This window comes from Silurus aristotelis, assembly GCF_946808225.1.
Source record: "Silurus aristotelis genome assembly, chromosome: 2".
In the NCBI taxonomy this organism is placed as follows: Eukaryota; Metazoa; Chordata; class Actinopteri; order Siluriformes; family Siluridae; genus Silurus; species Silurus aristotelis.
The window spans coordinates 30,321,085-30,348,326 of NC_139575.1; the positions used below are offsets into that span (position 1 = coordinate 30,321,085).

General features: G+C 37.5%; 2 protein-coding genes across 10 annotated transcripts; one reads left to right on the top strand and one right to left on the bottom strand.

Moving 5' to 3' along the window:
• Positions 1-1,421: 1,421 nt before the first annotated feature.
• nufip1 (nuclear FMR1 interacting protein 1) lies at positions 1,422-7,286 on the bottom strand. Of its 2 annotated transcripts, none has more exons than XM_083533669.1 (10): positions 6,881-7,286; positions 6,459-6,514; positions 6,218-6,319; positions 6,046-6,108; positions 5,861-5,937; positions 5,647-5,739; positions 5,337-5,503; positions 5,108-5,242; positions 3,443-3,696; positions 1,422-2,126 (listed from the first exon to the last, which is right to left on the bottom strand). In XM_083533669.1, the coding sequence occupies exons 1-10, from the start codon at positions 7,089-7,091 to the stop codon at positions 1,974-1,976; spliced, it is 1,311 nt and encodes a 436-aa protein (XP_083389795.1). In that variant the 5' UTR covers positions 7,092-7,286; the 3' UTR covers positions 1,422-1,973. The 2 variants fall into 2 exon arrangements, with proteins under 2 accessions (XP_083389795.1, XP_083389794.1); XM_083533668.1 differs by having other exon boundaries at positions 6,218-6,322.
• Positions 7,287-8,908: 1,622 nt separating this feature from the next.
• Positions 8,909-26,732, top strand: nhej1 (nonhomologous end-joining factor 1). Of its 8 annotated transcripts, XR_014532244.1 has the most exons (10): positions 8,910-9,325; positions 16,367-16,553; positions 16,663-16,881; positions 17,048-17,186; positions 17,267-17,322; positions 17,979-18,153; positions 18,332-18,414; positions 23,095-23,209; positions 26,198-26,305; positions 26,388-26,732. XR_014532244.1 is itself a non-coding variant. In XM_083534192.1 (9 exons), the coding sequence occupies exons 3-9, from the start codon at positions 16,416-16,418 to the stop codon at positions 23,200-23,202; spliced, it is 918 nt and encodes a 305-aa protein (XP_083390318.1). In that variant the 5' UTR covers positions 8,909-9,325; positions 16,199-16,289; positions 16,374-16,415; the 3' UTR covers positions 23,203-24,994. The 8 variants fall into 8 exon arrangements, 7 of the variants coding, with proteins under 7 accessions (XP_083390318.1, XP_083390319.1, XP_083390314.1 ...); XM_083534192.1 differs by lacking the exons at positions 26,198-26,305; positions 26,388-26,732 and adding an exon at positions 16,199-16,289 and having other exon boundaries at positions 8,909-9,325; positions 16,374-16,553; positions 23,095-24,994; XM_083534193.1 differs by lacking the exons at positions 26,198-26,305; positions 26,388-26,732 and adding an exon at positions 19,781-19,836 and having other exon boundaries at positions 8,909-9,325; positions 23,095-23,210.
• The last annotated feature ends 510 nt before the right edge of the window (positions 26,733-27,242 follow it).

Sequence of the window (27,242 nt, forward strand, 5' to 3'; positions counted from 1 at the left end):
GAGTGTTATCCGGTAAATAATACCGCTCTACAACTTTAGCATCTAAATCTGCCATTCAAATTCAACTGTTCGGGCTTTAAATACCTTGGTATTATGGTGACCCGTTCCTTACCCAAACTTTTTCATGCCAATCTTGCTCCGCTTATGGCAGACATGAAGTCGGATTTTCAGAGGTGGAGCAGTCTGCCTCTGTCTTTAACAGGAAAAATCAATGCAGTTAAAATGAACGTTCTGCCCAAGTTTCTTTATTTTTTTCAATCGCTTCCACTATTTTTACCTAAGTATTTTTTTGATTTTTTAAATAGAATCATTAATTCTTTTCTTTGGGGTGGAAAACCGCCCAGAATCTGTAAGACTATTGCAGAGATGTAGGCTCAGTGGTGGGCTTGCTTTGCCCAATTTTCAAATATACTACTGGGCTGCACATATCCAAAAACTGAACTTCTGGACCAATTTAACAGAATCAACTTGGTGCAAACTAGAGCTACTTGTAGATCATCCTCTGTATCTGCTCTGCTTTGCTTACCTTTTCCGATCAGACCATCTCGATATACTGACAATTCAGTCGTACTGAACACACTTAAGATTTGGTTTCAGTTTAGGCGTCACTTTAAATTTAGGGCTCTATCAGCACTGGGTCCCTTGAACAAAAATCATTTGTTTCCCCCGTCATTTTTAGACTCAGCTTTCTCACTATGGTTGTTTCGGCATTATGTCCTCCATATTTGAAGTGCAACTGACGCCATGCCCACTAATCGCTATATTTGGGGTTACCAATGAGTCAATATCACTGAGTTCTGTACACAAAGATGTTTTAGTCTTCTCATCTTTGTTGGCCAGACGTTGCATACTTCTGCACTGGAAAGCAATAGGGTGTCCCTCCATCTCTCGTGGTTTAAAGATTTGATGTTTTTTCTTAAGTTGGAGAAGATAAAATATACACTGAGGGGTTTTACTGACACCTTTTTTTGCAAGTGGCAACCTGTTATTTCTTATTTTGGGAGACTACAGGTGTTACCTGATTGAAGATCTAAATCGGTCAAAAATTGGACTGTATGCATAACCTTTCCTTTGTTTCTTCAGTTGTTTTATCAGGGGGATGTGTGTGGGGGGGGGGGGTTCAATCATAAATTAGTTGCGGCAAAAATGCTGATTACAGATGTAATTTTTCATAATTCTTCTATATTAGCGAATAAAATATTACTTATTTAGTTAACGTTAGCTTGTTTACAATAGCTTGTTGCATAGTGCACTGCAACTAACACGCCAAAGCCGTTTCCCATGCATTGTTTTGAATTTGTGTCATTTGTAAACCATTATAGTGCAAAGAAAATCATGGTTTATATATCCCCCCCCTTTTTTTTTTTTAAACAAGTCATTAATTATTGTTAAATTTGAGTTAAACAAAACATTTACACAAATTGTATTGATCTGAGCTGTTTGGCTTGTCAGTTATATTTAGAACAGCATGACAATCACATACAATCAGATAACATCATATTATTTAAATTAAATAAATTGAGTTCTCCTCAATGCTGTAGTCAATATTCTTGAGGTCAATGGGGTTCATTGGATAACTTATCAAAAAATGATTTATTGGTTGTAAGGGTTGCCTTGCAACCAATAAGCCCACTGGAACAAAATCAACACTAAAAAACTAAACTAAACACAGGTTTGGCTTATATGTTTTTGTGCTGCACAGAAAAAAAAAGCTTACTGATGAAGCATGCTTTTGTTTAAACACACCTTGAGGCCCAGGAGAGTCTTGACAGAAACAAACAGAATAAAAAAAACTCCTTATTGAGCAATAGTTTTTATTTTCTGTGTTATATCCTTTAATGTTTATCCTATAACAGAAAGAGTTCTTCAAAAATATTATTTTCAATGACTGGCTCACCAGGCAACTTTCATCACAACTGAATGCTCATTTTGAAAGATTATCATGTTGTAATGCCATTTACACTAACATTGTTTCATGACACAAAACTATACACCACTGCAGCCGCAACATCTGGCCTCACAATGTTGGAGTCTTTACAAGCTAGACCAAAGAATTCCTTATGAATTATATAGCGAATGCACTGAAGCAACACATTCCTTTCATGGCGAATATCTGGAGCCAACAACTGTAAGAAATAAAACAATTTACAATCAATTAATGAAATGTCATGTATCTTAACTAGGGTTGTCAAAATTAACGTTAATAACCAGCTTTAATATGCGTTAATGCGCAATTTCATTTTAATGGTACTAAATTTATTAACACGTGATTAAAGCAGCATTTCAGTTTGACAATTTTTACTAAAAACAAATTAATATAAAAGTGGCAAAATTAAACACTTTATTAAACAATATATTAACGTGCTTGAAATTTCTTTATGTACATGATGTGCGTTAATAAATGAGAATGAACATGCACGTGTTTTTGGAGTTTTTTTTTTTTTTACACAACAGCATTACCGCGATTTGTTTGATGAAGGCATGCTATAAAAATTTACATACATGTTTGTTTACACCAAAAGGCATATGTACACCAACTAACAGCAGAGATTTACCAGTATACAATACAAACCACCGTCGATTCTCAAAACAAACCTTTATTATATTCTCCAACATTGCAAACACAAAGATCGCTCACAAAAAACGTGCGGGGTGTAGTCATTTCACTCTGACACAGCTCTGGAAAGTATCCTACACCTGTAGCAATCTGATTTTTCCACCACTTCCGCGAGTTTTTCTGCGGCTGCACAGTGCCGTCTCACTACCGTATTTTCGCGTATATAAGATGCACCCTGGGTGAGGGGTATTTAAAACTTTCTATAAGACGCGTCTCATATACGCTAAAAAACGGTAGTGAGATGGTGACATGGCAAAAGCCAGCGATTGGTCATGCGGATCGAGATAACCGACGTTAAGTGGCAAATTTGCCCCCCCCTTGTGCTCGAGATATTAGGGTTCGTAGACATAAAAGAATCGACATAACCGATTAAAAAAATGCTAAGACAAAGCGAGAATTTGGCGGTTCCACTTCAAAAACGTTGACTTTATAGGGTTGGCGAGTTAACCGAAGGTCGAGATAAGTGGGTTCGACTGTATTCCAATTGGTGTCCTGTTATTTATTTAATTTAAAAACACATTTGCATAAAACATCCATATTTGCCAATGGCCATGTCGATTAGAGTATTAAAAATTGAAATGTATTAATAAGGCCCCTTTAAAACAGATAAAAATGTCTGATTAAGTTGACAATCTAATGACAAGCATTTTTTTATCACGATTAAGTATTTTAATTGATTGACAGCCCTAATCTTAACATATTTCCTGAGAATTAATTATCTAACTTATGCTCCTGTAAAGCTATGTAAAGAATCATTATTAAATTAATAAATAAATAAATAAATAAATAAATAAATAAATAAATAAATAAAGTCATCATTCTCACCATCTCTAGTAAAGTGGGACAACATTTTTGTTGATCAGTCCTAGGATCATCATTTTGTCTTCCCCTTCTTCTCCCTCTTACTCCACTCCTCTTAAGATGTGACTGAAGATGTGGTACTTGTTGGCTGATCTTAGATTCCTTAATTGTCTGCCTTTTCTCAGGCTTCTGTGCACTATTCTGGTTTGGGGTAGAATTAGCTGCAAGCAAGGCCTTGTTTTCCTCTAAAGCCAAAGCACTTTTCAGGATAGGAGAATCTGACAAAAGGTAATAAAAAAAATCAACACATTTAAATAATAAAGGATTTACTCTGTGCAATACTGGAAAAAAAAATCATGCTGTTCTTAGAAAAAAAATACAATTTGCTATGATCCCAGCAAATTCACTGACTTTTAAACTTTAAAATGTTTAAAAATGGCAGATATAGTAATTTATTGAAAGCTTTGCATAAGGAAGAGACCTGAACTTAGGAGTCATATTCATTTTCAGATCTTCATAACCTTCAATCAATAACTCTTGCTCTGCAGTGGTATTTGCTGTGTTTTACATCAAATACCACTTTAAAGTAAAAAGAGCAGAAACCAATCTTTTCTTTAACAAAACTAGTTCTGCATGACATAAAAATATCACATTTTATTTGTCTTTGTTTTTAACTAGAAAATGTAAAATTTATATAAAGAACAACACAATTATTACCTTATAAACACATTTTCTAATGTACTTTCCTGCTTTATCATTAATGTTTCTCACCAGCTCAGTTAGGGTGCATAGAAATGCTTGTTCTTCTGTTTAACTTCGAATTTCCATAAAAAAGAGAAAATTTAAACTTTTCAAATCTGAAATTTCAGTTAAGTAGAGTCTGACAAAAGCCCTATTCGGACGGGACTAGTTTTCCACACGACATTTGAGAATTTTTTTTCAGCCGACGTCTGTCATTTCATGTATGTATTTGGACGGGGCTAACATCTCCTTGTTTATTACGGAGGTAGGAGTGTCTGTGTTTTACATGTGGGCGTTGCACAAGACCACATGTCCAGGATGCGTGGATTGCGTATGGTCATATGACCGATTAATAGTAAAATGGCGGTTAGTACGGTAGTTCACGTTGACCAAAACATACAAGAAAACGCGTTTTGGAAAAAACATTTTTAGCAATCACAGACATTCGCATTCGAACGGGATTAGATTTCTCAGAGGACCGAAAAACAGTAGGTAATTTGCTCTGGAATTTTTTACAGAGGTCGTGTGAGAGAAAGACAGACATAGCAGATTTAGACGGGATTAAAATCACAAAGTACGTCTGTGAAACAGAAATTTCTCTAACGACCCCCTGTAAAACTAGTCCTATTTAACTCTTTAACTTTACATCGTAAGTGAGAAGCCTGCGCATTGTTAATAAACAATGCGCAGGCTTCTCACTTACGATGTAAAGGTAAATAACAGCTTTATTCAAATAAAGCCCTATTCGGACGGGACTAGTTTTCCAAACGTCGTTTGAGTTAAATATGGCTTAAGATTCATGTTTATAATAAGAGAACATTACACTGGCATTTCTTTTTTAAAACAGGGGTTGTTAACTGAATGTTAATTTTCTCTTACTTAAGCCCTATTCGGACGGGTCTATGGTCCTAAATTGTGCTACAAGAATTTATCTGTGGGGTTACTCACCCTCCAGTTCATCATCACTTTCAGTCATATCTTCTCCGTAGCTGCATATCAGTGATCCTAGAGCAGAGGTCAGATTTTTGGGGGCTACAGAAATAGAAGCCTTCATCTCCTTCACTGACTCTTCTTTCTCTGAATCTGATGAAATATATAGACTGAGTAAACACCAAAGATAATGTTAAATAAATTCACACAATTTTATGAGTGAAAAGCAGTAGCTGGATTTGTCTACCTGGGTCACTGGTGGCCAGGACTCCTAGAGGATCTACATCTTGGGGAGGACATGCAAGAGGTGATGCTTGCGCCACCTTTTCACTACCTGGGTGGAAGTGTTGATGGCCACCATCTGCATGACCTCTGTGAGTCTGGAAACCTTGCCTACCATGCCTTTTAAAGCATCTGTTTAAAGAAATGCATTTATAAAACACCTGTTCATTTTCGAATAACCAAAAGGCATCAAAAGTTAAGTTTAGAACTTCATCTAAATCTGTACAGTAGAAGCATATAAAAAGTTACTATAAACTACACATGCAATCACATACCCAAACTGAGTGGTTTCCAGCACATCTCCTCTCTTTTCTTTGACTTCCACTAATTTAATTTTCTTCTGTATATTGCTTTGTGTTGGGTAGTTCCTGCACACAGCATTTATTTTTCTCAAACTTATGAAGATATTAACATAAACAGTATATATTGTATATAAAACAATGAAATAAATTACAAGTTATGCATTCATTTATGAATAAATAATTATACCGTCTCCTTTCCTCTCTCCATTTTGCAATTTCATCTGGAGTGTCCAACTTAATTCGTTTTGCTCCTCGGGCATGACTCTGAAAGACAATGAATATTAAACTTTTAAAATATATGTACAACAAAATAACTAAAAAATATTATTATACTACATAAAGTTCTAAGCACAATTAAATAGTATCACTCACATTTTTCCAGTGGATTTTGACAAGCTTCTCATGTGCAGTGTATTTGCAATCCTCAAAAGAACACTAAAAAGGAAGCACAAAAAACTTTCAAATCTCAATTTTTCTATCAAAAGGTTTTACATTTAAGGTCCTACAACTCGCATCTGAAATGTTTGCTAAAATGTTGGATTACCTTTACATGTTGGGCAATATGCTCATCATATTTCTGTTGGTTTTTGAAACCTCGATCACAAGTATCACAGAAATGACTGAATTCTGGTTCTTTCTGTTTTTTCTGCTGAAAAATATTTCCAATCATGCACACAAGTTAAAGTACACAGACTGTAGTGAAAACAGACTGAAATGTACATACTTATACACTAATTCATTAATTGCAGTAGATTCAATTATTATCTCAAAAAGAGCCATGTTACTTTTTTTCTCCACTGGTTTTGACCATGATCCTGCCTCCCATAATGACACCCCTGACCTGTAAAGTGTCAACCAAGTTATTGTTAAAATTATGAAATATTACTCAATTAAACAGGAGGATAGAATGTTATATACAACTAGCTGTCAAAAAGCATAAATTATTAATACTAATGGTCTTACCGAACCACCACGATCAAAAAATTAATAATTAAAACAAACAAAAAAAAAATGTCCCAGATGTCTTACATTTGACAAACTTAAAAGCTGTGCCTTTAGTGAACTTTCTTTTTTCCCCGAAATCAAGCAGTGGATTTCAATAACATATTCTGATATAACAAACGTTGTGATTTTGGGAAAATGTCTGTTATTAACCATGTGCACTGCCTACATCCCCGCCCCAGACACGAGACTGCACGAAACCTACCAAAACTGTAGTGCTGTACATAAGGTGGAGCTCCGCCGCTGCTGACTGGGTTTGGAGGCCACGGATTTGTCGGCGCGGAATGAAACCAGTTCCAGTCTCTTAATGCCTGAAATTTGTGCGACTGCTGCTTAAGTGTCTGCTGTAAATTCAACGGGGCTTCTTGAGCTAGCCAGCTCGAGTCGCTCTGTAAACACCCCTCGGATTCAGCCATGTCCACCGTCAATCACGAGATAAACACAATTACTATGTGGTATATAGACGCTAGGTTGTATTAAAACGAGCTTTCAATTATAGTTTTACCGAAATGGAGTGCATCTAAACAGCGTGGGTTTCCATCTTCTTCTTTCGAGTTTACTGTCGGTTGCCAGACGAACTCTTGTGTTACATTACCGCCACCAACTGATCTGGAGTGTGGAGGGGGGGGGATATGATATCTACAATGTTCATGGCTCAAATCCTTTCTCTAAAAAACCACAATACTTCGTCTTACACTGGTCTTCTCCCACCCTCTTTGTGTTTCTAATATGTTAATTCCCTATTCCTCAAGCGTTGTCTTCAGAACTTATACAATTAAAAATAGAAATTACGTGCAATGTATAAGGATGTGTTCAGCTATTTCTGCATTACACTTACTGAATTTTTTTTGTTGAATGTGTAAAGATAAATGCTTCTTTCCTTCTTTGCTATTGCTATTCTGTTTCCACATTTTTCTGTACAGTTCCAATGCACCAATTAAAATCAAATTACAAATAAATAAACAAACAAAAAATGTAATTATCTAGTTTTCATTAACAGATACTGTAAAACTGGTATTTCCTGTATAAACATAATTTTATTTTACATACTGTGCCAATTCGGAATAATCAATACTTAAAAAAAAGAAAAAGATGGTCCATTGTTTATCTTTTAGATGTAGATGAGAACTTAGTTCTTATGGTATAACTGTTATTGTGATTATAAGCAATAAAAAAAAAAAAGAAAAAAGTTTTTCTTATGGTTAGAAATCCTTTAAATAATTCAACATCATTACCAACATTGTTAAGCTGATCTATCTTATCTGGCTTTGCTAAAACATAAAACTGTGTATCATCAGCATAGCAATGGAAGCGTATACCATGTTTATGTATAATTTCACCCACGCAGCATATATAAATAAAAAAGCAGTGGGTCCAAGACAGATTTTTGCAGAACACCAAACTTAAATTAACCGTCAAACTCTGCAGGGTCAGACGGAGATCTAATTAATGTTAATAACTCCGAGAAATTATTGATAAAACTCGCTGCAGAAGTTGATGTCAATGGGTGCTTATTACAGTAACATTGCGAGGTATGTGTTGCTCTTAATGTCCTTCATTTTCTTTAGATTCTTAATATCTTTTAAGGCCCATAAATTTGAAATTAACAAGAAAGATCATTTTTGTGAAGCCATATGCTTTAAAATCCTCGAATTACACACCATCCTCATCATACAAATTTCACAGCAAAAAAGATTAGGCTCACACGAGTTAGAATTAAAAACACATTTTTTATCACAAGCTGACCCCAATAATATATGCTATAATTTAGCATTAGCAATAATTTAATTATTGTAGGCTTTTTTATTTCCTTTTTTTTACATTATGATATTTAAAGTGGTTTCATATCTACAGTTAGCAGTTACCAATAATTGGTTGTTGCATGTGATGCTATATTAATGCAGAATATGAAGCACAAACAAATAAAACACTAAATGTATCTTTATAAAAAAAACACACTTGCGTTAAAACTATATATTACATCACAGTAAACTCCGATACATTTACTATAGGCTGAAAAGATGTAAAAAAAAAAAAAAAAAATTTCTATTAAAAATCACTGCAAGGCCCTTGATAACATTGCATAATAAGCAGTGGTTTTCTTAATGTAATAATTAAGTACATTAAAACCTTATAGTAAAAAAAAAAAAAAAATATATATATATATATATATTAAAAAAAAAATCCATACCGTTGTTAAATTGCTGTAAACAAACGTCATTTCCTGGACATAGTCATGTGATAAACACATCACTTCCGGGATTTTTAGGAATCGTGCTCAAACTCTGAACTAGATACTAAACGTTATAGGAAAACTTAGAAAGTGAATATAAAATACTTCGTTTGTCCGATCAAACAAAAAAATTTTTTTAGCATTTTAATGTGTGTAGTTATTTATGTTGCTCTTTACTATAAAAAGAAAGGCATATCATAAAAATAACAAACGAAAACTTGGATGCAGCGTATACTTCCACATACAACGATTTATTCTTGGTTTACAGAGTGCGGAATTGTCCCCACAAAGAATTACTGCGTCCCAGTGCAAATACTATACATCCTAAATCATCCGAGATTTGAATTAATGTGTTCAGAGTCATATACCAAAGATACCCGGGTGATCTACGGCTGATTTCTGAAGTATGGATCCGTGGTAAGCTAATCAGGACTATTTACTTTGTTGATTAATACAACGCAATCCATCCTAGCAATTTACATTTATGTTTACTTCTGAGTGTAGTTTCCATTCAGGTGAATGTAATTCGTGCTCGGGTGCGCGCATGATCAGGAAGTCTACTGCGCACGCGTTGAAACCGATGACGACATTAGTTTCCTCAACACACTTGCGTCTAGAATTTTTTGCAATCAGCTATTTTCAAAAACAAGCGTTCCCAACTGAGCCTTGCATGAAAATTAACACCACCCCCCCTGGACGATCTCAGGATGTTTCACTGTTTGCACTACATACATGGTAGAGTTCACGATTTTCTTCCCTGGATAACGATTTTACAGACGTTCCAGTCAGAAAGAGGATTCATCAGAGAAAATAACTATCTGCACTGCATAATCTAGTAACACCCCCCCCCCCCATATTGAAAATACATGTGATTACTCTGCACTATTATCCATAAAACATCTAAAGTGTTTAAAAACTTTTTGGTAATTTCCACCTCTCTTGTCTTCTTTCTTTTCTCCTCATGTAATTTATGTGGGGAAGCTTAAGATGCAGTGTTTTCCTATTAGTCCTAACCCCCAGTCCAACCATCCTGCTCTGCATTTATCTTAATGACAGATTTGAATATTTTTAATAATACTTGAATAATTTATTTCAATGTTATTTGCATAGTCAATGTGACTAGTGTATTTTATTTTCCATTTCACAATCATTATTTAGTACACAGGAACTATGAGTTCACAAAGGTATAAACAATTGGAATGGTATACAGTCCCTGACAAAAGTCTTGTCGCTTAATTAACCTGACTTTTAATTAATCAATTGGTGTTAGAAATAGCTCATATGAAAAGCTAAAACCCTCCCAAATGATGTTTAATGCACTGAAATAAATTAGTTTCATTGGAAAAAGATTTATCATTTAATCAAGACAGAAAGGTCAAATTTTGGCAAGACTAAAGTTTTGTCGCCTATACAGAAATTGAACAAATTTACTGCAAATCAGCCTCATTCGTAGATCAGGTGAAATTAATGGAAAGACGTCAGAATACTATCCGATCCCCTGTATTAGCGACATTAGCGACTTAGCATCTGGAATAACTGGATCTAAGGTCGTTAATAGGCCAAAGTTACATCAAGGAAATAGAATTAAAGGAAACAGCTTTGCCACAACTACTGCATCTATTGAATCGATGGAAAACGATAGAGAATGGAGGAATGCGCCGCAAGAACATGATTCGCTAGTGATTCAAGGTTGTGTATATTGTGCTCAAGGTCACTCTTTCGAACATTGTCAACAGTTCAAACAGATAAGACACAAAGACAAGTTAAGCCTTCTCAAGAATAAAGAACTTTGCTTTGGCTGCTTACGCTCTGGGCACAGAAGTCGGAACTGTGAACGGCGCTTGATTTGTAGTACTTGTGGGCAAAGACATCCGACTTCACTTCACATCAATAGGAGAGAGACTGCTAATGTGTCTATTGAGACTTTTAATGAATCAGGGGCCCAAGCGGCAAAAGCATCTCCGAAAGCATGTGGTCAGACAGGTGCCGGAGGAGATCGTTGTTTGCTCCCCATCTTGCCAGTCCAAGTTAGGTCCATTAAAGGAGATAAAATAATTCAAACGTATGCATTCCTTGATCCCGGAAGTTCAGCCACGTTTTGCTCAGAGCAGCGAAGGCTTAATCTTGCTGGGAGACGAACACATTTTCTCCTACAAACCATGGGGCAAGAAAGAGTGGTACCAGCCTACTCAGTTTCAGGCTTGGAGGTCTCTGGGATTGACGAACACCTCTTTTATAGGCTTCCAGAAACCCTTACACAAGGTAAAATGCCTGTAAATGCAGACAATATATTGACTGAGGGAGATTTGGCAAAGTGGCCATACCTAGCAAAGATTAAAATCCCTAGCATAAAGGCTAAGGTGGACCTGCTGATTGGAAGCAATGCACCCAAAATGCTGGAGCCCTGGGAGATTGTTAACAGCAGTGGAGATGGGCCGCACGCCATGAGGACAGCATTAGGCTGGGTTATTAACGGCCCATTGCAAGGAAACAACAGTTCCGGTGCAGAGTGTATGACAGCCATGGTCAATAGGATTTCCGTGTGCAATTTGGAAGAAATGCTAAATAACCAGTATAACCATGACTTTAACGAGAGCGCTACAGAGGAAAACGGGCTATCAAGAGAAGATATTAAATTCATGGAAATTATGGAAAGGTCTTCAATTCTTGAGCACGGTCACTATTGCCTGAAATTGCCCTTTAGGAAGAAAGAATTGTCTCTGCCTAACAACTTCTCTATTGCAAAGCAAAGGGTACCTGGTTTAAGGAGCAAATTCCTGAAAAATAAGCTTTTCTTTAAGGAATATAATACATGTATCAGTGAGATGGTTGACAATGGATACGCAGAGGAGGTACCTACCCAGCAGCTGAGTGGCGGCAACAGCAATGTGTGGTATATCCCTCACCATGGGGTACACCACCCAAGGAAGAAAACTATACGAGTGGTGTTTGACTGTGCTGCGACGTTTAAGGGAACCTCTCTGAACCGAGAGCTTTTGCAAGGCCCTAATCTCAATAGTACACTGTTAGGAGTCCTCCTGAGATTTAGACAAGAACCAGTGGCAATAATGGGTGACATACAAGCCATGTTTCATCAAGTCAAGGTCACAAAGGAGGATCGTGACTTCCTGCGCTTTTTGTGGTGGCCAAAGGGAGATCTGACCAAATACATAACTGAGTTTCGTATGACTGTTCATTTGTTCGGTGCTGTGTCATCCCCAAGTTGTGCAATCTATGCTCTTAGAAGAACAGCTGATGATAACCAGGCCGACTTTCCAGCAGAGGTGATCCAGGCAGTTAAAGAAAACTTTTACGTAGATGACTGCTTAAAGAGTATGGCGTCCGAGAAGGAGGCCATACTTATGGTCGAACATCTTATTGCCCTTTGCCAGAGGGGAGGGTTTACTCTAACAAAATGGACCAGCAACAACTGTGTTGTATTACAAACTTTGCCCGAGGAACATAGAGCAAAGGATTTGAAGGAACTAAATCTAGATATGGATAACCTTCCTCTCGAGCGAGCTCTGAGCCTACAGTGGTGTGCAGAGACAGATTCATTCAATTTCAAAATGGAAATCCATCAAGCATCTTGTACCAGATGTGGAATGTTGTCAGTGTCCAGTTCAGTGTATGACCCGCTTGGCTTTCTTGCACCTGTTCTTTTGCCTGCTAAGATCATGTTGCAGGAGCTTTGCCGAAGAAACTTTGGATGGGACGACACTGTTCCTTCTGACATACTGAATCACTGGACGAGGTGGATGGCAGAGCTGGATATGCTTTCCAAGTTCAAGGTGGAAAGGTGCATTAAACCAAAGGGTTTTGGAAACATCACACATGCTCAACTTCACCACTTTTCAGATGCTAGTGAGACTGGGTATGGGACTGTTACTTACCTCCGGATGCAAAACAATAGAAACAATTTTCATGTGGGATTCTTGATGGGCAAAGCTAGAGTTACGCTTTAAATGCGATTACCATTCCTCGCTTGGAGCTCACTGCTGCTGTAATTGCTGTTCGCATCGACTTGATGCTTAGAACAGAGTTGCGGATTCCACTGCAAGAATCCGTCTTTTGGACGGATAGTATGTCCGTGCTTAAATACATAAAGAATGAAGACAAGCGTTTTCATACATTTGTGGCAAATAGGGTCTCCACTATAAGAGAAGCATCAAAACCATCACAGTGGCGATACATTAGTTCCAAGGAAAAGCCAGCAGATGATGCATCTAGGGATCTATTAAGGATTGGAGACTTCATTGAAAACAACAGGTGGATTAGCGGTCCAGGGTTCCTTTGTAAACCAGAAGAGGACTGGCCAGCCACCATAGTGGATACTGCAATTGAAGCAGAAGATTTGGAGGTTAAAAGGGAAGTTGTTGTGAATGTAGTCAATGTGAGTGACTCTTCTACCGGTACCAACCGTCTTATCGCCCACTTCTCAGACTGGAGGAGACTAAAGATAGCAGTAGCTTGGTTCCTTAAGTTAAAAGAGATACTTCGGAACAAGAGTTACAGAAGGAGGGCATTTGAGGCTTTTAATACACAAAGGTAGCGTGAGATGTCAGAAAGAAGAACCCTGTCGGTAGATGATCTGTGTGAGGCTGAACTTGCCATAATTCAATACTGTCAACAGCAAAGATTTAGCGAAGAAATTGGCAAATTGTCATCAGAGAATAATGCCGTGAGCAGACAGAGCATCCTCTTCAAGTTGGATCCATGCTTGGATGGCCACCTCCTGAGAGTAGGAGGGCGACTGACAAAGGGTGCGTTGCCAGAAGAAACTAAACATCCACTGATTTTATCCAAAGACCAGCATGTAGCTACACTCATTTTGAAGCACATCCACTTACAACTTGGCCATAGTGGCCATAGTCATGTATTGTCCACATTGAGGAGGCGGTTCTGGATTACTGGTGCTAATACAGCTGTGAGGAAAATCATAACGGAATGTTGTTTCTGTAGAAGACACAATGTTAAGATGATGGAACAGAAAATGGCAGCTCTGCCAAAGGAAAGAATCCTTCCAAATCATCCACCATTTACCAACGTGGGGGTCGACTACTTTGGACCGATAGATGTGAAAAGAGGACGGGGTACAGTCAAGCGCTACGGTGTGATTTTTACCTGTTTGTCCAGCAGAGCGGTCCATTTAGAAGTAGCCAACTCCTTGGATACAGATGCATGCATAAATGCGTTACGGCGATTTATTTGCAGAAGGGGTCAAGATTCTCATATTCAATCTGATAATGGGACCAATTTTATAGGAACAGAGAGAGAGCTAAGGGAATCACTGTTAGCTTTGAATCAGGCACGGATCGAAGGAATGCTATGACAGAGAGGAATCAAGTGGAGCTTCAATCCTCCAGCAGGGTCACATTTTGGTGGTGTTTGGGAGCGTGTGATCCGCATTTCTAAGGAGAATCCTTAGTGCAGTGCTTCGACAGCAAAGTCTGGGCGATGATGTCATGTAGACTATATGATGTCTAATATAGTCATGAGTGAGGCTGAAGCCATCTTAAACGATCGACCCATTACCAAACTGTCTGATGATCCAAATGATTTCGAACCCCTAACTCCTAATCATATTTTGCTCATGAAAGGAAATCCATCTCTACCTCCCGGACTGTTTCAGCAACACGATGTGTACAGCAGACGGCGGTGGAAACAGGTCCAGTATATCTCTGATCTCTTTTGGAAGAGATGGATACGTGAATATTTACCTTTATTACAGGAACGACAGAAATTGAATCAAAGGAGGAATAACCTTAAAACTGGAGATATTGTGATCATCATGGAACCTGCTGCCCCACTTGGTTCTTGGCCGCTTGGAAGGGGGCTTGCGCGATGAGTACTTCTGCAGACAAAGACAAACACTATTGAAAGACCTGTAACAAAACTTTGTCTGCTGCAAGAATCATAGGTTGGCCCTTTAAACTTCATTGTTTGAGCGCTTATTAAATGTTTTAAACCTGTGGTGTGTTTATATGTGAGGTAAATCCTGTATATTGTGATCCCTCCTTTATGGCTCCTTCATTGTTATGTAATGGAATTGTTTGTCTGTTAGCCATCACATTTAGGGGCCAGGATGTGGGAGCCATCTGGTTTCATGTTTTTTTTTTTTTTTTTATTGTTTGTTTTTAATTGGGACAATAGGTGTCACTCTAACCTACCTGGGTTCACGTAATATAGGTAGGAACGCTCATGTGGGCATTAGGTGTTGCTTGACGGAGGGGGTGAACACATAGCTTTTTTGACCGCTTTGAAGAGATCACTAAATGTGTGTTACATTGGGTAACCTTGGCACCTATTGTGTGTTTTGTACCTTTTTTGTGGATATATGTGTATCTTTATGGATTATTGCAACAATATGGTGAGAATAAAGAATCAATCGTGAATAAATCCAAACTTCTCTTCGTATGTATGGACAACAAATGCACGTCAATAAAGTGCCCAGTCTAGCAATCACCGCGGGCTTCAAATAAAGATTTAGCCCCTACAGAGGCCATTTCGAGACAGAATCCGACAAACTGTTCTGGTTGACACAGGTCTTCAGGTGACCAGGTCTCGTGGAGCTCTGCTGCAGTGGAAAATGGGCTGGCCTTGGAATTTCGAGCCAACAAACGATCCTCTCGAGCAGTTGTCTTGCGGGGTCTGTCTGAACTGGGCTTGTCAAAAACGTCTCCAGTCTCTTCAAATCTTTTTTTTATCCTCTGTACTTGACGCTGAGACACATTGAAGGTGTCTGCCACATCAGCAGTGGATCTGGTCTTCAGCCTCTTGATAATCAAAACTTTAGTCTCAGGGTGAATCTTAGGCATGTTTGCAGAGGTCTAGTTGCAGTTGATGTGAAGGTCTAGTGTACTGAGGTTTTTTTTTAGATACACACCTGAGACCTAATTGATCCATAATTAGTCACAGGTGAAGCTCATATGACAAGGCGACAACACTTATGTCTTTGCAAAAATTGACTCAATGGGCTGTGAATATTAGAATACTTTTTGACAGTTTAGTTTTGCACTGAAACATTATTACAAAAGCTGTTGGGATTAAAATGAGCCATTTTTTTGTAAAAAAAAATCTTGATTAGAAATATATTTCAGCGGCACTTCAGGTCAGTTTCTACACAAGCGACAAAACTTTTGTCAGGGACTGTACTTATCACAACTATTACAAAATAGGAAAATACAGAATGACAAAATTTCAAGAAACTAAAACAATTAAGATGCATTGATTTGTAGTCACGTCTTGCCAAAGACTTCACAGTGCTTTGCGTTAAAATCTTTCCTACAGATGTAGGTTTAGCCAATGATCCTCTTTCTGATTGGGACGTCTGTAAAATCGTTATCCGAGGAAGAAAATCGTGAACTCTACCATTTATGTAGTGTAAAGTTATCACATTAACATTGTCTTACGTTGTCAATTTCTTGTTGCTTTAACTGTGGTTCTGTATTGTGTCAGTATGGAGAGTACAGGCAATGCTGAGGGACCTTTGTCTGCCTTGCCATTGATGCCTGTGAATATTGATGGTTCCAAGTTTTTGACCAAAGCCTGGTTTGGTGACACAGAATATGAATTGCTGCTATTTGACCAGAACATTGTTTGGGAGGATAAGATGAACAAAAACAGCATTGAAAGACGTGCACAGGCAAAAAAAAATCTTACTCTTACAACATAGATGGATCGTAGCATGAATAGTACAGTGTTGGCATAGACAGCAATACATAACCAGATGATTTTTTTTTTGTCCCTCTCAGGTTCTAAATAAGCGTTTAAGGGCTCCAGTGCAAGCAATTGTTGCTCACCTGCACTCAGTGGCTTGGCCATGTCTCACTAGACAGTCAAATGAACAAAACACAGCTCTACATTTCTGTCTTGAACAACAGGAAGGTCAGCTAACTGTTAGACTCAGAAGTGAGCTGGGAGATGTACCATTCTATTGGGAATTCCACTGCACACCTGCTACTATAAAAGTGGTATGATTTATATACTGTATCTCTTTATATAAGCTCAAAGTTATCAAACTAACATATTAAATGATTTGTGATTGGGATGAACATTGATGAAATTGCATTAATACTGCTAAACATTTTACAAAAGAATAATATATGCAATCTTGTAAATTTTTGTGTCATGTGAAAGGTTTCTAGAGAGCTAATATGTCCCTTGCTGTCTATGACTCAAGTGCTGCAAAGGCAAGTTGGAGAACTAACTGCTTTGTTGCTCAAGAAAAATGCTGAAATACAAGACTACAAAGAGAATGGAGCAGTGCTTAGCAGAGGTGCGTACTTTATACACCACCAAATTCTTCCACATATGCATATCTCGCTACTAATATTTAGTAGTATATGTCACTGACAGGTAGACTTCAGACTGAGCCTTTTGAGGAGGAGACATACAGAAGAAGCTTCAATCAGGTGAGAGCCACTTTCCTGCACCCAAGCATATATTTGGTATATCACATTTAAATAAATGTGCATGCTCCAAACTTCCTTGTATAAAAAGGATGTTCCCAGTTCAGACACAGATATAGGAATGAATTAAGTAAAATGGAAATAGAAGTACCTGTTTGTTTTATTTATAAAAAAAATAAAATAAAAAAAACACCTAAAATTTTTTTATAAATGGTCATTTGCAATAATTTAGGTCAGTGCCCTGTAAACGTTTCTGTTCTTCTGCAACTATTTGTGGAAAATCAGGTTTTTTTTTAGGAAGCTTTGATTCTATTCTGTATAAGACTGTAATCTGTGTTTGGAAGATGTTTAATAGTATGTTTAAATGATTTAATAGTGTGTATGCAAGATGGTGTGTAAATAAAGAGATGTTTAAATTTTGTAGTAACATCCTTTTATCCTAATTCATGTTTTGTTTTTATGTACAGCATGCATTTCATATTTTTCTACACATTTACTATTTTACTGTTTGTACAAAGTGACAGTGTTTATCAGTAACCTGAACAACACCATACTTTATTAAGATTTTATTTTCAAATATTTATTTAAAAAAATGTAATTAAAAAATAATTCATTGCCAGAGCTTGAAAAATAACTTTACAAGCTTTTAAAATTTTCAGTGGCTTCCTGAAATACTGCAGGACAGTCTGGAGTTTGACCCTGAGCTCAAGGAGATGTATGTATCCATATGTGCTGCAAGAAATGCACAGAAGCGTAAGCGTTCTGACGAATATAGCCATGCTTCAGTAGACAGCTCTATTCTTGGTCAGGACAAGATCAGCTGTGTGCAACCAGGTATTTCAGTTCATCGCTGATTCATTTGTGTTTTCACAATGAATTCATATTGTCTTAAAAAATAAATATATATATATATATATATATATATATATATATATATATATATATATATATATATATATATATATATATATATGATATATAATATATAATTTTATTTTATTTTTTTTAACAGGTCTGAGGATTGCCTCTCCTGGGTCTAACAAAAATGATAAAAGTCAGCATGTAGAGGACACAAAGAATGCTAAGAACAGAGAGGTTAGATCAAATCCAAGCATTATATTCTAGCAGTCTAAATATATACACAAACTATCCACTTTATTATAAACACCTGTGCACTTGTATATTCATTCAGTTATCTAAACAGTCAAACATGTGCAACAACAATGCAAAAACCTTCAGGGAATGTTCAAACATCAGAATGATGAAAAAAGTTCTTTGTGCCATGGATTTTGTTACCTAATGGGCTGGTTTGAGAATTTCATAAACTGATGAGCATCTGGTATTTTCACACAAATCACTATCTAGAGTTTACACAGAATGGTGTGACAAACAATATAAAAACATTAAATGAGGGAGATTTATTGTTGATGAGAAAGGTTGGAGAAAAATTGGCAGATTGTTTCGAGCTATTAGAAAGCATACAATAATTAACCTTGCTGGGCTACAACAGCAGAAGATCAAATTGTCTTCTATCACCCAAGAACAGTAAATTAAGGTGATGATGAGCACAGACTTGCCCACAATGTACAGTTGAAGACTGTCCTACTTACCAGCAAAATTTGGTAAATAAATCACATGGTCCTTATTTAGTCTTCAACTGTGCAGTGTCAGTGACTCTGTGCCAATGCTAGCCTCAGATTGTTGTTTTTGGCTGACAGGAGCCAAAGTGGAGACCTGGTTAGAATGTGTCTCCAGCACCCTCTTGCTGTTCATAAAAGTGAGTTACAACCTGTGTTTAGAGGAAGAGATCTTGGTACTCAAGGAAACTGGGTGGCCACAAGTCCGACAACGTTCTTTGGTTCAGACTTAAGTACATGGGTAGTTGGTCCACTTAATCAGCTAGCTGACAAATGGCTTAGGGTCAGTTGAGTAATACTAACCTTTAGTTCTTTTTATTTAAGTATATCACCCCTATATACACAGGATTTACATGACTATGTGCATTCCCTTGTTGGTCTTCAAGGTTGGTGTGGTTTAGAAGGGTTGAAACTAAGTAAAAGAAATACATTCTTAATTTTTTTTTTATCTCTCCTAATTGGCATGCTGCACATTTTACCTCCTTTTGCATTTAAAAAAGAAGCCCCAAGAAAATTCAAGCTGATAATTTGATGTGTGCTGTTTTCCTATTAAGGATTATCATTCACTGTTAATCAGCAATACAGAAGTAAAACAAACCAGATAATTAGAGGATAAGAATGAGGCTAAAATAGCAAATGTTGACACAGCAAATTATAACAAATTTACAAAATAAAATTTTTACCCAAAAACAAGGATCAGGTAGAGGAGGTTTAAATTAAAATACTTGTGTTGTATACCCAACACTGTCTCACTGAATTTTGTGATAGTCTAATCTATTGATTTGTGTTCATGGACACAAATTTCCCTTTTTTTTGTCACTCAGCACGACTGCCTCCGTCTGGCAAAGGCTCATGGGTAATGCTTAAAGAAATGCCAAAGGTAATCTTTTTTCCCCCATCAGAGAATAAGGCAGAAAATATACAGTCAGGGTTAGGGTTATATTGTAATAAATCTGTGTCTTCAATTAACGCAGTCTACTTAATTAACTAGTAGAGTACAGTCAACCCCTGATAATTCACGGTTCTTATTTGGAACCCAACTAACAGCAGGTTGCGGATTATCTAAAAATTTGTGTTTTAATATTTTAATATGTATGTTTTCACTAACAAATTTTATTTAAAAATATTTAAACACATTCTTTTATTTACCGTCATTTCCGGACTATAAAGCGCACCCATATGTAAGCCACACCCACTGAATTTTACAAATATTTTTATTTGTAAAATAAACTTTTTATTTATTTATTTTTTTTTTTTACTTTTTTGGGGAAAAAAGTAGCGGCTTATAGTCCGAAAAATACGGTAAGTGATAATGTCTAGATGAATTCACTAAGGTACTATAGGGGCTGCGGGGGTGCGTCCAAAAACAATTCACAGTTTTTTGGAACTCGTCTTTGAATTTAACCCCCACGAGTTTGGGGGACCAATGTATATTTACTGTATTTTGACTGGAAGGAACCACTGACGATAGTTTATAACAGTGAGCAGCTTACTGAATATAAAGCAATAAAAACAAGGATAAAATCTCTTGCTTAAGTAATAGTACTTGAAGATTAAAAACTCAATAACAATCGAGAAAAAAACTATACAGCACCTGTAGTATCCAGTGGCTGAAAGAAAACGTTGGTAGAGGCATCAAAAATACTTTCAAATACATTACATAGAAAATCGTCCTTAGTGACACGAAAAAAGTGTGAGACTGGGCTGGTATACCAGTGTTTTCATTCCAACTGTTATCCCTCTGAGATTGGAAATAGATGCCTTTCTACTATAACTGTAGAGAAGAATGTCAAATTAGCCTGTACAAGACCATCAAAATGTACTATTCTTGATAAAAGAAAAAGAAATCCAAAGAGAAATGCATCGCAAGGGTGAGCTAAACAGAATTGAATAAAATCCTATGCCTTTTTGGGAAATCCTAAAAAACCTTAATTGTCAGACAGTTTTGACTTGGCTGAATTATGAAAAATCACAACAAATGAGTTTTTTGACCACCGGTGTTCATCAGCTGAATATTATTATACACCTGAATACAATTGCAAAAAAATTAAAACAATGCAATGTGGTATACTGCACAACTAAATAAAAAATTTATTAAAAACCACCTTAAAAAGCTGAACAGTCAGAGGACAAATGCACAATGTTATGCAGAGTCCAAAATCTTTGGACATTCATTGCAGAACTGCAACACTGCACTCCCACTCCATCTACTACATTGTCTGCAGTCTCTCAATAAGTTGTAAAAGTTTGTATCATTTTATCAGGACGTTTTTCCTCGCCACAGTTGCCACCGTCTAGCTCATTAGAGACAAACTGAAAGTTATATGGAACAATCTTATTCATTGTTTATTACCACCATATCAGTTTAAAACTGCTTTGAGGCAATTTTCATCGTTAAAACCACAGTACAAACAGTGATTCATCCATCTCCATACCACCCTGTCCTCTACATCTGTTAACCATGTTATAAATTTCAGATACTGCCTTCATTTCTATTTGTGTCTAAATTCAATTCAGATGATCATCTTCTTATTGCTTCTCCCATTAGGGGTCACCACAGCGGCTCATCCGTCTCTATGCCCCCCTGTCCTCTACATCTGCCTCTTTCGAGCCAACTACCCGCATGTCTTCCCTCACCACATCTATAAACCTCCTTCTTGGCCTTCAGAGCTGATCCTTGATGCAGTCCAACCTGCACCTTGAACCAATCTGTCATTCCTACTGCACACTTCACTGCTGTTACACTGTCCTCATACATGTCTTGCACCACCTTCACATACTTCTCTGCCACACCTGACTTCCTCATAAAATACCACAACTCCTCTCTTGGCACCCTGTCGTACGCTTTCTCTAAATCTTCAAACACACTATGCAACTCATCCTGACCATCTCTATACTTCTCCATCAACATTCTTAAAGCATTCTTAAAGCGTCTGTGGTGCTCTTCCTCAGCATGAAACCATACTGTTGCTCACAGATGGTCACATTTTTTCTCAGCCTGGCTTCCACTACTCTTTCCCATAACTTCATGGTGTGACTGATTAACTTTATTCCTCTGTAGTTACTGCAGGTCTGGACATCTCCCTTATTCTTAAAGATCAGTACCAACACACTCCTACTCCATTCCTCAGGCATCCTCTCACCTTTCAAAATCTTGTTGAACAACCTGGTTAAAAACTCCACTGCCATCTCTCCCAAACATCTCCATGCTTCTACCGGTATGTCATCTGGTCCAACCGACTTTTCACTCCTTATCCCCTTAATCGCTGCTCTTACTTTTTCCCTACTAATCCTTTCCACTTCCTGTTTCACCGTCTCCACACCGTCTCCTCTTTCTCATTTTCCTCGTTCATCAGCTGCTCAAAATACTCCCTCTATCTTCTCATCACACTCTCCTTACTAGTCAACACATTTCCATCTCCATCCTTCATTGCTCTAACTTGCAGCACATCCTTCCCAGCTCGGTCCCTCTGCCTGGCCAATCGGTGCAAAAAAATTCAATTCAGATCTAATACACAATATCAAAATTATCACATGCTTTATTTAACAGGGGAAAAACACTTATCTGATTTCTGTAAGCTAAGAATGGCAACTTCTGAACGGTGATTTATATAATGTGGGTGGGCGAGAAAGATAAAGTAGAGGCGGTGGTTGGGAGAGAGTGAAACATATATTATTTGGTATCGTTATTGTTACATAATAGTTAAGGACACCTGTGCAGTTTGATTAAGAGGCTTTTCTCTTTGACACAGTGGTGAAGGATTCTTACTTGAGTTACTATAGACTTTCTGGTCATTCTTCTCAGAACTCCCTCTGAAAAATGGTGCTTCGGTGTTGATCCGTTGCAAAGTTTTTGTTTGTTTGTTAATGCAGCATTCTTTGTAAACTCTAGAGAGTGTATAAATGCTACAAGAATTCCTATTAATTTGAATGGTGACTATTCATTCTAGTCTTATTCTTTGCTTTTGTTATTATTAATAATAGTATTTGGGGGGAAAATGGAATTTACTGTGAATACACTGGGTATAATTATTTACTTCAGTTGTATTCCAGTTTTTATTTTTATTCTGAACGCTAGTAATTGGGGCGGGAAAAACATTAACTTAATTTAGCGTGATTACCTCTTATTGGGTTTCAGACTGTGAGAGGAGCTGCTGGTGCTGTTGCCGTTCCACCTGTGATTCCACATGCAGACAGACCGATTATGCACATCAAGAAAAAGAAAGCAGCTGGGCTTTTCCAGTGATGTTATGGTACAATATATCTTGGATTTATTGGATGAATTTTGTTTCCTCCTAATATTTTCTACCCTGATATTAGATTTTTGTGTGTTTTAGTTTTTGTTGCAACTCCAGCCTGTTTTTGCTTAAAATACACAGTCATTACTTCAAGTATCTGCTTTATCTTAGTCACAGTGTTGCTGGATCTGGCACATTGGACACCTGTCTATTGCAAGGCAGTATTCTCACAGTCACACCTATGGGCAATTTAGCATGTCTAATCCACCTACGTGCATTCTTTGGACAGTTTCAAGAAAACCAAGGAACCCAATAGAAGTCCTTGCGTTCAAGGGAAGAATATGTGAAACCCATTACAGACAATAACTTAACCATGGCCAGGACCCTGAAAGTGAAATGCAGCAATACTAGCCACTCCACCACCATGCTGACCAGTCTACTAATATTATAAAGATTAATTATTTGATGCACATACTGTAAGGTTTCAAATATATGTTTTTTCAAAATATGTGGTTACTATTTTTTTTTGCTATTCTATGGGGACCTCACATGGGATTTCAATATAATGAGATTGCACAATTTGACTGGCTTACTCCGTTTCACATAGAGAAATCCCACCAAAGCATGCCTGATATCTAGAAAAATCTGTTTGGGGAGAGACAGGCAGCATATAGTAAAAGATAACACAAGTGAACACAACATGCAGTTTTTAAATTAAGGTTTTTATTATTGAGTGAAAACACTCTAAAACTAAATGGCCCTGTGTAAAAAAGTGTTTGCCCACATGTTAACACTTTGGTTTATCACACCTGAGTTCAATTTCTCCAGTCACACCCAGGCCTGATTACTGCCACACCAGTTCACAATCAAGAAATCTCTTAAATAGGACCTGCCTGACAAAGTGAAGTAGACCAAAATATCCTCAAAAACTAGACATCATGCAGGGATTTAAAGAAATTCAGAAACAAATGAGAAAGAAAGTAATTGAGATCTATCAGTTTGGAAAAGGTTATTAAGCCATTTCTAAAGCTTTGGGACTCCAATGAACCACAGTGAGAGCTATTATTCACAAATGGCAAAAACATGGAACAGTGGAGAACTTTCCCAGGAGTGGCCGGCCGACCAAAATTACCCTAAAAACACAGCAACGATTCATCTAAGAGGTCACAAAAGACCCCACAACAACATCCAAATAACTGCAGGCCTCACTTGCCTCAGTTAAGGTCAGTGTTTATGTCTCCACCATAAGAAAGGCACTGGGCAAAAATAGTCTGCATGGCAGAGTTCCAAGATGAAATGCCAGAAAACATCCTGATGATCCCAAAGACTTTTGGGAAAATACACTGTGGACTGAGACAAAAGTTTTACTTTTTGGAAGGTGTTTGTCCCATTACATCTGGCGTAAAAGTAACACCGCATTTCAGAAAAAGAACATCATACCAACAGTAAAATATGGTGGTGGTAGTGTGATGGTCTGGGGCTGTTTTGCTGCTTTAGGAGCTGGAAGAATTAAAAACCTTAAAAACCAGTTATTAAGTTTAGGGGGCAAACACTTTTTCACACAGGGCTATGTAGTTTTGGATTTTGTTTTCCCTCAATAATAAAAACCTTCATTTAAAAACTGCATGTTGTGTTCACTTGTGTTACCTTTTACTAATATTTAAATTAGTTTGATGATCTGAAACATTGTGTGACACATACTGAATGCTCAAGCTGTAGTCAGCCTTCTTTCTTACACTGTTTTGCATAACAGTGCTTTGTAACTAAATTATTACAATAAAGGTATTTGTGTAAATTCTTCTCTTTTTTCTTGTCTCTTTTTGTTAGTTTAATCGTTTTCAGTTCAGCAAAATTAATGCTGGTAAATCATCTTTTTTCCATGTAGTTTTGTGCTGTCTAAAGGAAAGCTATTGTATGTTCCTTATTTATAAAAACAAATAGTTTCAGCATCAGAACCAGGTTTAATGGTTTATATGTTTTGACACAAGGAATTTGGTTCCAGTTGTTGTTGACTCTCAAAAGAACAGACATCATCTTTCGGCTGCTCCCATTAGGGGATCGCCACAGCGGATCATCTGTCTCCATACTACTCTGTCTTCTATATGTGCCTCTTTCAAACCAACTATCTGCATGTCTTTCCTTACCATGTCCATAAACCTCCTACTTGGTCTTCCTCTTTTCCTCCTTCCTGGCAGCTCATTCTCCTACCAATATACCCCATGTCCCTCCTCTGCACATGTCCAAACCATTCAATCGTGCCTCCCTCACTTTTCTCCAAAACATCGTACATGCGTGGTCCCTCTAATAAACTCTCATTTTAATCGTGCCCATCCTTGTTACTCCCAATAAAAATCTAAACATCTTCAGCTCTGCTCCCTCCAGCTCCACCTCCTGTCTTTTACTCAATGCCACTTTCTCTAAACCATACAATACAGCAGGTCTGACCACAGGGTTGTGTCTCCTTACCTGTTTTGCTCAAGCTTTTGACAACCATTGATCATACTATCCTCCTTGCTAGACTAGAGAATGTTGTTGGAATAAAGGGAACAGCTCTCTCCTGGTTAAGGTCTTATCTGACTGATCGCTATCAGTTTGTTGATGAAATGGTGAGTTCTCCACACTCTCTGAAGTAAAGTTTGGTGTTCTGCAAGGATCTGTTTCAGGCCCACTGCTTTTCTCTTCATATATGCTGCCTCTGGGTGAAATTATACATAAACATGGTATTCGCATAACATTACCAGGGTTGCCTTCTTTTACCTTGGAAATATTGCTAAAATTAGAAATATGATGTTACAGGATGCAGACATCCTCCACACCTACTTAGATCAAAAGGTGCAATTTGTTGGTACCTCAAATAATGAAGGGGACAGCAGGGGACAGATCTTTCTCTTACAAAGCTCCAGTTATGAAACAGCCTTCCAATTAGAATTTGGGACTCAGACACAGTCTCAGTTCAAGTTCAGCCTGAGAACATATTTATTTAGTCAAGCCTTTTATCTGTAGATTTTTCTTAGGTAAAAGAGCAGATCTGGAGGAATCATGGATACAGTGTGTTCAGTGAACTGGGATATTTGGATGCCGTCGCCCACTCACTCTCGCACGTTCACTCAGGTTTGTTGACGGTGGAGTGTTAGGCCATCTCTTATCCCAGAGATTCCTAATTTTTGTGTTACCTTCTGGCTCTTCCTTTTAGTTATGCTGCCATAGCCAGTCTTACTGGAGTCCCCAACTGCACAGTTTTCTGAGAACCTTTATCGCTGTACCATCCTCACTATCTGCATCAGTGTGGTACAGCAGCTGCACTGCTTCGAACTGTAACTAACCAACGAATCATTGGCACTCAGCTACACACCTTGGAGGACATTCACAAAAAACGCTGTCTGCAAAGGACGAGGGGCATTATCAAAGATACCTTTTACTCGAACCATGGACTATTCACCCTTCTCCCATTGGGCAGATGCTACAGGTGCCTCAGAGCCCACACAAACAGACTGAAGAATAGCTTTTTTCCTGTGGCTGTTACTGCACTGAACAGCTGACCATACATTGCCTTGCAAAAGTATTGACGTTTTTCCTATTTTGTTGCCTTACAACTTGGAATTAAAATTGATTTTTATTTGGATTTCATGTAATGGACATGCACAAAATAGTCCAAATTGGTGAAGTGAAATGAAAAAGATAACTTGTTTAAAAAAACTCTAAATAATAACAATAAAAGTGGTGCGTGCATATGTATTCACCCCCTTTGCTATTAAGCCTCTAAATAAGATCTAGTGCAACCAATTACCTTCAGAAGTCACGTAATTACTTAAATAAAGTCCACCTGTGTGCAATCTAAGGGTCACATGATCTTAGTATATATATATATATATATATATATATACACACACACACACACCTGTTCTGAAAGGCCCCAGAGTCTGCAACACCACTAAGTAAGGGCACCACCAAGCAAGCCGCATCATGAAAACCAAGGAGCAGGGACAAAGTTGTGGAGAAGTACAGATCAGGGTTGGGTTATAAAAAAAATATCCAAAACTTTGAACAT